At 39.3% G+C, this 15,769-nt stretch overlaps 1 protein-coding gene across 1 annotated transcript; it reads left to right on the top strand.

The window, feature by feature from the left end:
• Window positions 1-10,746: 10,746 nt before the first annotated feature.
• Window positions 10,747-11,126, top strand: LOC116873095 (elongin-C-like). Its single transcript, XM_032866733.1, has one exon. It carries the CDS (start codon window positions 10,762-10,764, stop codon window positions 11,098-11,100), a length of 339 nt encoding a protein of 112 aa, XP_032722624.1. The 5' UTR covers window positions 10,747-10,761; the 3' UTR covers window positions 11,101-11,126.
• Window positions 11,127-15,769: the final 4,643 nt, after the last annotated feature.

Here is a 15,769-nt window from a genome sequence, read left to right as displayed (position 1 = left end):
ATATGCAGACAACGAATCATGGAACACTATATCAAAAACTAATGATGTACTGTGTGGTGACTAACATAACGTAATTTTAAAAATTACACACACACACACACACACACACACACACACACACACATTCCTAGCTTCCATCCCCAGAGATTCTGATACAGTAAGTCTAGGGAGAAGCCCACATACATATATTTTAAATTTTCTGCAGTGATTCTGATGATCACTTGATTTGAGAAACACCACTCGAGTATTGTTTTCCTGAGTACAGATCTGTCTAAATGCAACCAGTCCCTGTTAGCGAATAATTTATGATTACTTTGAGTGATACCATTAATGAATAGCAATATGAGTAAAATTTTGTGAAAATTCACGACTTCTTTGCTTTTTTAAAAAATTTCAATCATTTTTCCTCTCCACTTCCTCTTTTATTTCTCTCTCTCTCTCCTTTCTTGTTTTTGCTCCATAACAAATAGGACCCTGGAATATTAAAATAAAGACTATAACCTTATTTTCTCATTTGATGAAGTGGCAGGTGGCCTGCATAATAATTATGAAAACCTGCAATAGTATAATAGTTCCTTTATTTCTATGCATTTTTTTGATATTTGTATAATTTCTCTTAAAAAGAGAAAAATTGTGTTTGTGTGTATGGTCAGTTCAGTACAGGTAAGGAAATGGAGGCCCAGAGAGAAGAAAGCCCAGAAGTACATGGTTCTAGGTAGTGGGCCAGGATTCAAGCCCAGGGGTCTGCGTCTAGATAGGAAACTCTCAACATGTCACCACCCCACTTCTGGGCCTGTGGGACATGTCAAGTCAGATGCAAACAGACTAGAGATATTTGGTCTGAAGGTCAGGATAGAGACCTGGGCTCCAGAAAGAAATGCAGGACTTGGAAGACCTTAGAGGTAAAGCCAGAGACTGGATGAAATCCCCAGGATGGTTATTTGTAATGGAAGTATTTGTATCTGTAAGAGGAAGAAGACATATATGAGGAATTTCAACACATAAGGGATAGAGAAAAAAAAAAGAAGAACTCACAACCCCAAAGACTGATTAAATGGCAGAAAAACGAGCAAAGTGGGTGTTTTATGAAAGTCCGTGGAAGAAGAATGTTACAAGGAGAGAGCTGTCAACAGAGTCAGAAGCTACTACAGTGAAGTTTAGAAGGGGGCTCAGAAGATTCTTTGGCTTTAGAAACAAGAAGGTACTTGCTAACGTTGCTTGGAGTGGCGTCAGTGATGTCAGACTCGTGCCAAGCTGCATGTGGGTTGAGGAGTGAGAGGTGGAGATAGTGAATACAAGTCTTCCAGGAAGTTTGTCTACGATGAGATAGAAATTAAGAACATACACAGAATAACAAAATGGTTAAGACCCAGTCTTGCAGGGGTGCCTGGATGGCTCAGTGGGTTAAGTCTCTGCCTTCTGTTCAGGTCATGATCAGCCCTGGGATGGAGCCCCACATCAGGCTCTCTGCTCAGCAGGGAGCCTGCTTCCCCCTCTCTCTCTGCCTGCCTCTCTGCCTACTTGTGATCTCTCTCTCTGTCAAATAAATAAATAAAATCTTTAAAAAACAAAAAAAAGACCCAGTCTTGCCATCCATAGGTTTGAACCCCTACTCTCCGCCATACACTTGTTGCATAATCTTAGCCAGTGCCTCAACTTCCAGTTCAGTTTCCTCCTTTGCACAATATGGAAAACAACACTGACCTTAAAGAGGGGCTGAAAAAAGTAAGTTAATAGATTTAGAAGCGTCTAGCCCTGTGCCTGGTACAGACGAAATGCTCAGTAGATGGGAAGTGCAGTTTTATTAATGCTCTTCATACAGCATTCAAGAGGATACTGAAATGCCCATGGTTGAACTCAGAAGCTGAAGACGTAGGAAAGGGGTCTAACTGATAGAGTGCAATTTATGGGATGGTCGGGGAAGAATCCAAAGCACAGACAGAGGAATTAACCACGAAAAAGAGAGTGGATTGGCAAGTCCTAGGGTAGGCAAGTTTGTAGCTTAAGTGGTGCCAAGTAGAGTCATTGTCTGTCTTGTGTGTTCTCTTTTTCTGAACAATGCAAGTGTTGAGGTCATGTGTGAAGGGGCGGGTGGTAGAAGCATAGGCTTGATAAAAGGGGAAAAAATTTAAATATCCACCATGGAGAACCCGGAAGTTTCTGATAAACATGGTGGACCATATAAAACCTGTTAGGGAATTTGAATCATGTCTTAGGGACGATGATTTTACACCCAATACTATGTGCCTCAAATGTGTCATGTTAAAAATGCCACATTTTATGTTCTCTGAATCACCGGATTTCTCACCAACAATGATATGGACTGATGGAAACCAAGAAAAGACCCCACTGCTTCAACAGCCGGTAATATCATTCAGTTGCATAAAGATGCCACTTCGCTTAGCATTTTTAAAGTAAATACACTGCACATCTTTGAGAAAAGCATTGCTGTTGTTCATCATTATTGACATGACTCATCCATCCTATTGGTTAAGTACGCTTGTTCTGCTCTCTAAATGGTACCGGCACAGAAAGAGAAGCAGGCAAGCAGCTCTGTAAAGCATTAAGTTGCTGTTCTTGCATATAAAATGTACAAGGTTGAAGCTTAACTTCAAATACAAGACATTAAATTCTGAGGGTCAGAACTAAAGGATGTGAGCCCACCCTTTACACAGAAATTTGTGACTCTTTTTGGTAATCTTTAAAATATCATTTAAAAACATGTATCTTTGCTGGAGGAATCACAGTGGGAAAACATCCCACAGTCTGTGCCCATTTTCTCCCACGAAAATACCAGTAAGTGGTTCTTTATGCTTAGTTTGGTTGATAAAGTGTATATACTTATCACACCACCATTACCTAAATAAAATAATGACATTTGATTGGGAATAATCAAATAGAGATCATTTTATTCAAGTTACTCACTTGAACAAAAGAACCTTTTATTCTTCTCTTCATTACTACAAAAGCAATACACGATAGCTCTAAAAAAACATTAAAAAGAATCAGGGGTATTCCCATCATAATGAAATAACCTGTTTGCATTTTCTGATATGTATTTCAAGCATTTTTTCTAACCATATGCATGTTATCTGCATTTTTAACAAGAGATCATGTTATTTTGAAATTTTGTTTGGTTTGATAATATACATTTATGTATGCACTCAATATTCTTAAATAATCTTCAGCAATTTTTTTTAAAGATTTTATTTATTTATTTGACAAAGAGAGACACAGTGAGAGGAAACACAAGCAGGGGGAGTGGGAGAGGGAAAAGCAGGCTTCCTGCCTAACAGGGAGCTGGACATGGGGCTCTATCCCAGGACCGTGGTATCATGACCGAGCCAAAGGCAGACGCTTAATGACTGAGCCACCCAGGCACCCCTCAACAATTTTTATAAAGATTTTATTTATTTATTTATTTAAGAGAGAGGAAGCAAGAGAGAGTACGAGCAGGGGGAAGGGCAGCGTGAGAGAGAGAAGCAGACTCCCCACTGAGCAGGGAGCTTGCCACGGAGCTGACCCCAGGGCCCTAGGATCATGACCCAAACAGAAGGCAGATGCTTAACCGACTAAGCCACCCAGGTGCACCCAGCAATTTTTTTATTAGCTGTTGTCATCTGAATGTGCTAACATTTAGAATCTAATCCCTTAGTGTTAAACATCATTTCTCCACTGACATTTTTTTTCTTGTTAGTGCTATCAGCTACAATGAAATAAACATGCTTATAGGTAATTCTTGGTATGTAACAGTTACTTCTTTCATATATATTCCTAGAGACTTCAATGCCAGGTTAAAAGTTATGCTTACTTTTTAAAACATCTGTTTATTAGTGCAATAGATGGTTACTATCAATAAATATTAGATACACATTTATTGAATTATTAGGTAATAGTCTGAACAACAAGAATACTGAGGAGAGCAAATATAGTTTCGGCACTCAATGGCCCTAAAATCTGGTGGAGACAGAAAGTAAACAATCCTTTGTCACATATTGTTAAAATGGCAATCAGGAAAAAAATGCACCAAGTTACAAACCCACCATCAGTATATGAGAACACCTATCTCCTTACATACACACCAACTTTTAATACTAAGCCTAAAAAAAAAGAAATGTCACTTTGACGAATGACGATGTTTGCCATGCTAATTTGCATTTCTTTGATTACTAGTGAAGTTGATCGGTTTTAAACGTATTTATACTGCTCTGACATATTTGGGGGAAAGTGCTGCCTTAAAAAAATCTGTGGAATTGTTTGGCTTTTCTATGCAGCTCCTAAAGTCTCATTTTTCATTTTATAAAATTTCTACAGCTCTGTAGAAATAGAGTTGAAATAATCAACATTGTGATAAAAACTTATATTTATGGGGTTTGACTTGATAAAGCTCGTTTATAACACCAGAAGGAAGAATGAAGGAGGAATTTTTATATTGCACATACAAGTGCACATTATCATAAATTATAAAACTATTTGATGGTTCTAAAGAAAGGAATGAGGAATCCATTTCCCTTTCGATGCCTGAATTCATATCCTTAGTATCTTTCTCCCACATGTATATTTTTACTTCTACTTATTCAACCAGTATCTTGTTCAGTAAGAAGACCCCTAAAAGCAGTCTGTGATAATGGACCGTAGTGATTGTTTATTGACAACCACTCTCCTCTCCCCCTTCTTCCATGTTTACCGAACACAATTTTGTTCTGTTTTCTACTCCTGGGGGAAGGTAACCCTTAACCCAGCTCAGTGGTACATCCTAACCAATCATGATTCCTCCATTCCATTTGCTGCAGTGATTGGCTTGGGTCAGCCTGTGACACATTTTCAGTGTCACAATGAGATGAAGGAGATGAAGGAGATGAAGAGATGAGATGAAGGAGAAATCTGCTGATAGCCTCCGAGAAAGCCTGCCTTACCTTTACAAAAGATAAGCTCAGAGAGACCATCTCCTCCCCTTTGACAAACACTGTCATGTCTGCTTATGACCATGACTGCCTCCTTGTAACCAAAGCTACCCAAATGAGAATGGCTAAGCAGGAAATAGAGAAAGAATCTGGTTCCTCGATGACATCATTGGGCCGATAAATAAATCCAACCCTATGTAGGAGCCTTTCTTCAAGACTACTTCGTATGTCTTCATTGTTTAAGACGTTTCATTTGAGTTTCCAGTTACTTCTTGTCCACAATATCCTGACTTAGGGTTGTTAATTCACCTTCTTGAGTTCAAGTTCTTCACTGAGAGAGAGAGAGAAGCAGGGAGAAAGGGAGAAAGAGCTGTTCTATATATCTCAAACCATTATTTTATAAAAGCAAGTCACTTTTTAATATTAAAAAATAGAAAAGATATGATCTCAGGGGAAAAAGTCTTGGAAGATAAATTAATTTTTTAAAAAACAGTGTTCTATCTTTATTTTCCTCATTTCTTTGTGGAGTGAAAAATTCCTCTAGATTCTGGTTGGGAAATCATTTGATAAGACAAGTCATATATCCATAAACTAAATAATGGTATGAATAAATTTTTGGTTCTTTTTTAAGATAAGAGTTCTAAAAAATCAGAGATCATGGAAAACAAGAAGACTGGAGAACTTTATTTATTTATTTTTAAAGATTTTATTTATTTATTTGACAGATAGAGATCACAAGTAGGCAGAGAGGCGGAAGCAGGCTCCCTGCCAAGCAGAGAGCCCGATGCGGGGCTCAATCCCATGACTCTGGGATCATGACCTGAGCCGAAGGCAGGGGCTTTAACCCACTGAGCCACCCAGGCACCCTGGCTGGAGAACTTTGTTAACAAAGGTGTGAGGCCATTAGCCATGGAGAAGTTAGATCAATTTCTGAAAAGAAAGAGATAGAGCATTTTAGGCACTAAGCTGCATAAACAGAAGCCCAAGGCCAGGAATAATTATGGTGAATGAATAGGCCTGGGGGAGCACTCCAGCCTGCCTAGGACGGAGATTTCGTTTATGGAGATGGATCCTAAAATTAGGACTTATGGACCTTCAGGATTGTGTATGTCTTCTCAGAGACCTTTGAGTTTTCAAAGATAATTTTTATATTTAATGTTTTCATTTCAGGGATCATCTAAAACATTAGTGTAAGTTTAGGCAGATCCCGTACGGATGGCCCCTGAAACCTAGTCACTGCTACATCATTACAGGACCTATTCTGGTATTCATATTTATGATCTGGTTCATGGAAGAACTTCTGGCTCACTAAAAAAGAGAGAGAGAGAGAGAGAGAGAGACTTTTCTTCATAATGAGAACTATTCTGCTATATGTTTTCTGTTTCCTTTTCCTTTTTCAACACATAGCTAGATTATACTTACTAGCCTCTCTTGATTTGTATGGGGCCAGGTGACTATACTGGCCACTAGAATGTGGGCAGAAGTTGTGTGTGATTTCCAGGTCAGGCCCATGAAAGAACTTACCCCACCTTTCCACCAGTGCATACAATCTTTGCTCTCTTTCCCCATCTGTCAGCTGAACATAAAGGCCACTAAGGATAAAAGGCAGGTGGGGTCACAAAATGGAAGGAATCGTGGAATGTAGAAGGCTGGATGATCAGATATTGACATGAGCGAGAAGTGAACTATACTGGGGTTGGCCACTGAAAACTCAAGGCTTACATGTTATAAGAGCTAACACTATCTTTCACTTGTACCCAAAACTTTGAAAGAGAAAAGTAGATGGAGAATTGAACCATCATATATCATCGCGATACTTTAGACTTGCTGAACCCTAGTGAAATCCACTTTCTGGAGTATAGGTTTGTGTAGCAATTAACATAATGAGAAAATATTAGTTTCACATTCCAGTGATAATTCAATTAGATATTCTTTAATGTAGTTTTCCAAAAAGGCAGAATGCTAATGTTATCTTCAAGTAAATAAGATCATTTACAGAGTTTTAAATGACTCCATTAAAATTGGCATCTGAACATTTCTCACTGCCTTGAAATTATTAATAACATTCTGAACATTATATTTATATGAACACCCCATTACTAGTAGATATTTTTTGGTATTTTTAAAACTAATCTGGGCAATTTCGTTTCAGCAAAACAAGCATCTTCTATCATGTTAATGCTACTAATTAAAATTTTATTGGCTTTTTAATTTGCTTAGTATTTAATTTGTTATCTAGTTGGACTTTAAGCTTATATAACAAATAAGAGCATAAAAGGAACATTTTGTACCTACTTAAGATTCTTATAATACAAATAATTTATGCCAACACTGTGAATCCATGTGAGGTTTTTTTTGTTTGTTTTTTTGTAAAAGACAGCTTCATCACTCAAGTTTGAGAATTGGAATAGATCAACCCTTAATTCTCTCTTAGCAGTATTAACTGGGCACTAGGAACGAAAGGGTCTGCAACTAAGCCTTTCTCAGGTTGAGCCCTGGTTCTGTTACTTACTAGCTTTTGGGTATTGGGGCAGTTGTCTAATCTCCTCAGACAATATAACTTAACTGAAAAGTTAGGATAATATTTATTGCCTCTTAGGATTATGCTGCTGGTGAAGCATGGGTATGTAATAAACAGCACCTGTTACTGTCATCTATTGAATATATTTTTTTAATTTTTTAATTTATTTTCAGCGTAACAGTATTCATTGTTTTTGCACCACACCCAGTGCAATCCGTGCCCTCTCCAATACCCACCACCTGGTTCCCCCAACCTCCCACCCCCCGCCCCTTCAAAACTCTCAGATTGTTTTTCAGAGTCCATAGTCTCTCATGGTTCACCTCCCCATCCAATTTAATATTTTCAAGCAGTTCAGCCTGGTGGAGTTGTGATTTGCATTTGTATGAATTTCTGATTTTGTCACATTTATATCACATTCAAGATCAACAACTTAGAAGAACTGCCTATGTTTTTAAAATTTGTAGTATTATCTTTTGAAGTATAAATCAGTGATCTTACTTTGGACTCACAGCTTCTACATATAAAAGCAGATTTAGGTGAATCTTGACTTGGAAATACTTTAGACTGAATTAATTCTATTTCTTAGATGCAGTTTTCACTCAAAAAATGTTCTTTCTAGTGCACTAAACTGTAATTCTGAGTTTTTATTAATTCTGGTTGATCTCCTTCATAAACAGCCTCAGCTTGTAAATCATGCAGATTGAGAAGTCTGCATTCAAAAAGTCCTGTGTTTTGTGGGATGCTTGAGTTATGTTGAATTGATAGTCTTTTTTTAACACTTTTAAAAATTTAAATTAAATTAATTAACATATGATGTATTATTGGTTTCAGAGGTATAGGTCTATGATTCATCAGTCTTATGTAATACCCAGTGCTCATCACATCACATGCCCTCCTTCATGTCCATCACCCAGTTACCCCATCCTTCTAACCCCCTCCAGCAACTCTCAGTTTGTTTCCTATGATTAAGAGTCTCTTATGGGAGATGCCTGGGTGGCTCGGTCAGTTAGGCATGTGCCTTAGGCTCTGTCATCACCTGGCATCAGATCACCCTGGGATCGTGTCTGGCACTGGGCTCTTGTTTAGTGGGAAGCCTGCTTCTCCTTCTGCTTGCTGCTCCCCCTGCTTGTGCGCTCTCTCTCTCTCTCGATCTCTCTCTCTCTCTCTCTTACAAATAAACTAATAAAATCTTTAAAAACAAAAAACAAAACAAAATGGGGATCTTTTACGGTTTGTCTCCTTCTCTGGTTTTGTCTCATTTTATTTTTCCTCTCTTCCCCTTATGATCCTATGTTTTGTTTCTTAAATTCCACATATCAGTGAGATCATATGATAATTGTCTTTCCCTGATTGACTTATTTCACTTAGCATAATACTTTCCAGTTCCATCCACATCACTGCAAATGGCAAGATTTCAATTTTTGATGGCTGAGTAATATCCCATTGTGTATATATATGCCACATCTTCTTTATCCATTCATCTGTTGATGGACATCTGGGCTCTTTCCATAGTTTGGCTATTGTGGACATTGCTGCTATAAACATTGGGGTAGACGTGCCCCTTCAGATCACATTTGTATCTTTGGGGTAAATACCCAGTAGTGCAATTGCTGGGTCATGGGGTAGCTCTATTTTCAACTTTTTTAAGAACCTCCATACTGTTTTCCAGAGTGGCTGCATCAGCTTGCATTCCCACCAACAGTGTAGGAGGGTTCCCCTCTCCCCGCATCCTTGCCAACATCTGTTGTTTCCTGACTTGGTAATTTTAGCCATTCTGACTGGTGTGAGGTGGTATCTCACTGTGGTTTTGGTTTGTATTTCCCTGATGCCAAGCGATATTGAGCATTTTTTCATGGGTCCGTTGGCCATTTAGATGTCTTTTTTCGAGAAATGTCCATTCATGACTTCTGCTCATTTCTTGATCAGATTATTTGTTTTTGATGTTGAGTTTGATAAGTTCTTTATAGATTTTGGATACTAACCATTTATCTGATATGTCATTTGCAAATATCTTCTCCCATTCTGTCAGTTATCTTTTAGTTTTGTTGACTTTGCTGTGCAAAAGCTTTTGATCTTGATGAAGTCCCAATAGTTCATTTTTGCCTTTGTTTCCCTTGCCTTTGGGGACATCTCTAGTAAGAAGTTTCTGCAGCCGAGGTCACAGAAGTTGCTGCCTGTGTTTTCTCCTACGATTTTGATGGAATCCTGTCTCATATTTAGGTCTTTCATCCATTTTGAGTCTATTTCTGTGTATGGTGAAAGGAAATGGTCCAGTTTCATTCTTCTGTATATACCTGTCCAAATTTCCCAATACTGTTTGTTGAAGAGACTGTCTTTTTTCCAACTGGCTCTTCTTTCCTGCTTTGTCACAGATTAGCTGACCATAGAGTTGAGGGTCTATTTCTGGGCTCTCTATTCTGTTCCATTGATCTATGTGTCTGTTTTTGTGCCAGTACCATACTCTCTTGATGATGACAGCTTTGTAATAGAGCTTGAAGTCCAGAATTGTGATGCCACCAGTTTTGGTTTTCTTTTTCAACACTGAACTGATATTCTATTTATATGCCAGTAATGTGTCAAATCAATCTCCTTAATCTGGGTTCTATGGAAAATAAATCCTACCATTATTGGACTGAAATTAATCAGAGACTTTTAGACACAGAGCATTGCCTTAGCTGGAGTAGGCAATCTTTAAAGGAGTTTCTGTAGATGCAGAGACATCAGGAGGCACTGAAAATAAAGAAAGTGCAAAGGAAAGGAACAAACTGTCCCCTGAGTGGTGTGGAACCCCACAAGCTCTTGTCCATCTGTAACATTCAGCTTTACATTCTAGGGACACAAGGCACTCTTTCTCAGCTAGAGGAATAATCACATGTAATTTTTCATGGACAGCATGAGTGTCCTGATGCTTAGTCCTCTTAGGAGCTTACAATGAAAAAACGACTGGCATTTGTTAAAGGCCTCATATCAGAAAAAGGTTATTACGGAGTAGCTAGGGAGCACTTTCCTTTAGAAAAGGGTGTTCAGAGCCATTAGAATGCACAGAACTAGGAGACAAATCATAAGAGACTCTTAACTATAGGAAACAAACTGAGGGTTGCTGGAAGGGGGTGGGGGGTAGGGGGTAACTGGGTGATGGGCATTAAGGAGGACACTTGATGTTATAAGCAGCTGATTAATCACTAAACTCTGCCTATGAAACTAATAATATACTAGGTGTTCATTAAATTGATTTTAAATTTAAAAAAAAGAAGAAGAAAACAGGACAGAGTCCCTGCCTCACCAGGAAACTACCAAAGTTCCTATAGAAGTAAAGTAGAATTTCATAAGAATATAATGGATGGAGAGGAGAAAACCTATGGTGGGTGTGAAGGCCCTGATGCCATGTATGTCAAATTGATATCTTCGGATGGTCATGAATTTATTGTAAAAAGAGAACATGCACTAACATCTGGAACAATAAAAGCCATGTTGAGTGGCCCAGGTCAGTTTGCTCAGAAGGAAACTAATGAAGTCAATTTTAGAGAGATCCCTTCACATGTGCTATCAAAATTATGCATGTTTTTTGCCTACAAGGTTCGCTACACTAACAGCTCCACAGAGATTCCTGAATTCCCAATTGCACCTGAAATTGCACTAGAACTGCTAATGGCTGCGAACTTCCTAGATTGTTAAATAAAATAAATTATAATAAACTGTTATTTATTTATTTTCAGTATTTAATACCTGTAGTTCGGTTAGTAATTTTTTCATATATAGCATGTTGCCTGTGTGCAGTTGAACTTTAAAGTTCATTGCAAAGCAGATTATCTTCTGCTCTTTTCCATAGCAATCAGAGTTGAAATTTGTTTGCTACATTAACAAATTAAGGACATTTTCACATTGAGAAACAACAAATATGCCAAACAAACAAACAAACAAAAGAAAGCACAGAACTTGAATAACTGAGGGCACGGAACTTCTCCCAGAGACAATAAAGTAGAAGTCGCGCTGTGCCAGATCACATTTGGCCACTGTGGAAACCAGCCCTCGGGGTTGGATTCCACCTCCCTGCATTTTACTCCGTGGTGACCCCAAGCCAGACAATAGGAGGATATTTTATATTATTTTGAACTCATCAAATGCAGGCAGCTTTCACTAGAGTCCCAAGGATCACCAGATTAGTCGGGAATATTTGGTACAGGTGTGTACTTGGCAGGACATGGAGTGAGAGATGTATTGGTCTAATCCCAACTCAGCAACTAAGAAGCTCCATGATGTTGGGTAACTTACAACCTCTCACTCAGCTTCAGGTTCCTGTCACATAAAATGCAGATGAAAATGCCTGTGTGCTCATTTGGGGAGGGGGGGATTAATTGCAGTAACAAGAAATGCAAGACATTAACAAGAAATAACCCGGTCAGTACTCAGTGATTATTCATTTCTCTCCCTCCTGCTTTTCCTCCTCCTCTAAACTCTTTCTCTACTCTGTTTCTCTCTCCTTCCCATTCTCCACCCCTTTCTTTCTCAGTATAAAACTGGTGTATTTAGGCTAATTCTCTGATCAATTTTGGGGCGTCTGCTATGTGCCAGACACCCTGCTAAGTGTGTGAGCTATACAATGTAAGTCGGGGAGAGTTTTGCGTAAATAAAGGTAGCACCATGATTTATTGATATCCTAGTGCTGTATGAAAATGGAAGAGGCAACTTGAAACTGTGTAGTATCTTCTTGACTGAAGGCTCAAAACTTGGATGTGAGTTTCTACCCGTAAAGACTAGCCTTCCTCTTCCTTCTTTGCTTTTCAAAATCCTGGCCCTGTGATACAAAAATTTAGATCGAGAAGGAAAGTGCTCCAAAGTTTGAAGGAGAGGGGAGTGGCCCAACCTGGGGGAGAGCTGGACTCCCCAAGACTATGAGGAGAGAGAGTAGGGTTCTACCAGTGTGAGGTCCTTCTTTCCACTCTTACACAAAACGGAATGTCTCCTTACTGGGTCCTTGAAAGCCACAGCCATGTCCCAGGTACTGAATAGGACAGAGAGAAAGAATATGCTTAGAGCAAAAGAGCTGTCTGCTTCTGAATGGACCAGAGCATCACAGGACTTGTCCCACACTATAGATTAGGCAAATTTGGAGTGTTTTCCTCCACAGGAAAGCGAAGGGGATGAAAGAGGAAAAACTAAATGACACTGTATGTCATACATACCAATGCTAGTTGGGGCAGACTCTGGGAAGGAAAAGCCAAAATTAATTTTATTTCAAAAATTTAAAGAAGTCTGATATCCTGCACCCGAGGTTTATGAAACAACTCAAGCCATTCTCAAATAATCATTCTCCAGTGTTTTACATGCTGTACTGTTGGGAAGATCAGAGTATCAAATTGAAGCCTATGAAACTGCCCCTCAGCAATTTCCTGTGGTTCAATCTAATACTATGGTTGCTCCAAGAAGGGCACGACTAAGGCAGAGATGGAAAACTGGTAGTTCACTCTATTGCTTGTTTTTGGTTCGGGCCTACAATATTCTGAAATATCAAAACTCTAAATACATAAAATTGGGAGATTTCCCATAAAATGATGATTCCTGGCTTCTCTGGAATAGTCAGAATATTTGGCAATGACGGGCCCATGTTCCATGATGGCAACAATTTGCTGAAGGTGAGTAGTGAATGCCCTTCTTTAGCACATGTTCTCCAGTCTGCCTGTCTCCAGGACCTCCAATTCTCTCCAAGATACTGAGGTCAATCACCAATATCACTTTTTCCCCTTATACCTGCCCTACCTCATTCATTTACCTGACAACCACAGATACTTGCCCCTGTGACTCCTGGAGCCATCAAGGAAAGCTCATAAATGGAGAACCAGGCAGACAAAGTGGGGAAGATTCTCCAGAAGGAGGGAAAGCACAAATGTGTGAGAATGCCTGTCATGGCAAGGTTAAGCTGGGGTGTATAAGAACCAGCACCTAAGGATAATGCTGGAAAGAGAGGGTGAGTCAAGACTGAGAAGAGCGTTGTTTGTGATACTAAGGAGTTTACCTATGAGGCGTGGTGGGAACTAGCAGAAATTCTTGGGCAGAAAAATTAAGCTATCATTTCTGGAATCTGAATTATTATGCAGTTGGGTGTGAAGCAGGTGGATTAGCATAAGAGGCTGGAGGCATGGAGGCCAACCTAGAGACGCTTGCTAAATTCTAATTCTAAGGTTAATAAGGCTCTGGACTGCTGGGCTTTTTCTTCATTTAAATCCTATAGAGACCAGATATTCTTGCCATTCCTATCGAGTGGAAGATTTAAAAATGAGGACGTGATCAAATGACTTTATTCCAGTGACAAACGTGTGCTACAAGTGAGGAAATGGAACAAATATAAAAACTGGGTTTAGGAATGTCAGAAAGAGTGTGGCAGACACTGTTGGTTAACAACCCAACAGAGGTTGACTCCTTTCTGGCTACCAATTTTGCTTCGGTTGTAAAGTGCTCAGCATCATCAGATGAAATCAAGACTGGCTTAAGTATGACAATCCCATACCTCTCTTACAGTGATTGGTCCAGGGGTGTGCTGGTAATCTGTTTCTAGGCATTGAAACATACGAAGTTTGCTCAGGACTTCTTGGAGATTTTCCTCCTGCTAGGAAAAGTACATGTGGATAGAGTCTTTCCTCCCAAAACCCTTTATTCTTGCTTTTTGTCATTGCTATGTGACAACATGATGCTTATAGCAGCTACAGCCATCTTGTGCTTGTGAGGGAAAAAGACAGGAGAATTGCACAGACATTCATTTGTTCACTCACTGAATATTTATTGAGCTCTTACTATTGCTGGATGTTTCAAGCTTTGGGGATACACTAGTAAATAAAACCATCTTACACTGGACATTCAACCAGAGCATATTATGAAGCAGAAGATACTAGTGTCACTATTGCTTAAGACACTGTAAATTAAATACTGTTACTTGCAGCCTGAAGTATTCTAAGCGAATAAAAGTGAAGTATTCTAAGTGGATAAAAGGTTTATTATTACTAATAGTAAAAAGTGGAGGGTGGGGCACCTGGGTGGCTCAGTCGGTTGGGCGTTACACTTAAATTGACGTTGACACTTAAATTCCTGCTTGGGTCATGATCTTGGGGTTGTGGGATCAAGCCCCACATCAGGCTCCACACTTAGCAGAGAATCTGCTTCTCTCCCTCTCCTTCTTCCTCCCCCGCCCCGACCTCATGCACTCGAGTTCTCTTTCTCTCTCGCATGTGCGTGCGCTCTCTCTCTCTAAAATAAATCTTAAAAAAAAAAAAAAAAGAAAAGTGGGGGCACCTAGCTGGCTCAAGTGGTAGAGCACATGACTCTTGTCCTCAGGGTCCTAAGTTCAAGCCCCATGTTGGGTGCAGAGCCCACTTTTAAAAATCAATCAATCAATCAATCAATTTGTAAAAATGATTGAAATATCTAAGCTGAGCATAACTTCTTCAAATCCCTAACCCCACAGATTTATTTGCATGTGTCACTCACTACGCAGGACTTATCCCCTACCTCACCCTCAAACACATACACAAAAACAAGGCACGGAGCGTTTTCATGCTCATCGGGAATAGAGAAGAGAGTGATATGGAACAGAAGGATAAAAAGTATCTGCTATCCATCCCAACTCTCAGGGGCTACCTATAGAGAAGCAGGAATTATGAGCAAAACTAAAGCGTAACGATGAAAGACTCTAAGTCATGCTGTATACTAGGTACCAAATTGCTACTTAGAGAGAAGAGCAGGTCCCCAGTGTCTGCACAGCACAGGGTGACGCTGGCAGGAATCTCAGGGCAGTCATGGAACAGACATGCCAGGAAGCAACATTCCCACCGAAGAGCCCGGCCCCAGTAGCTACACTAAAGAACAGTAATATGGTGGCTAGTAGCAATGGACTTGAGTAATGATACAAAACTAGGACATGTGTGGACTTAGTCCTGAGTACAAATGAGAATCTCATGACTTTGCCAAAAAACTGAAAATGAGCTGAGGTCCTCACACATGGTAGAGAGGGCTGTAAGGAAGCTCAGTTCGGGCCTTATTAATGTTTTTCATCCATGCCCACTGGTTGGTGAGCTGGTAATATTCAGGTTACATTGTGATATTTAAGAAAAAAAGACTGCGGCTTCTCATTCCTTCAATATTTTTTAATTTATTGATAGCTTTTTTTCTGTTCCTTAATTTAAAACTCCCTTTCCTCACCCACCCAAAAACATATATTAGTTTATCAAATTTTAGATCTTGAGAATTTCAAAAGAATTTAATCTTTTCTTAGGGAAGAGAAATAGAAGTTTCTCATCCAAAAATAGGGGACAAAGTAAATTTAGTTAAGTGAAACACACTGTTTCTTCATGGT

This window comes from Lontra canadensis, unplaced genomic scaffold (assembly GCF_010015895.1).
Source record: "Lontra canadensis isolate GAN:19392208 unplaced genomic scaffold, GSC_riverotter_1.0 scaffold31, whole genome shotgun sequence".
In the NCBI taxonomy this organism is placed as follows: Eukaryota; Metazoa; Chordata; class Mammalia; order Carnivora; family Mustelidae; genus Lontra; species Lontra canadensis.
This window is presented reverse-complemented; position numbering and strand designations above follow the sequence as displayed.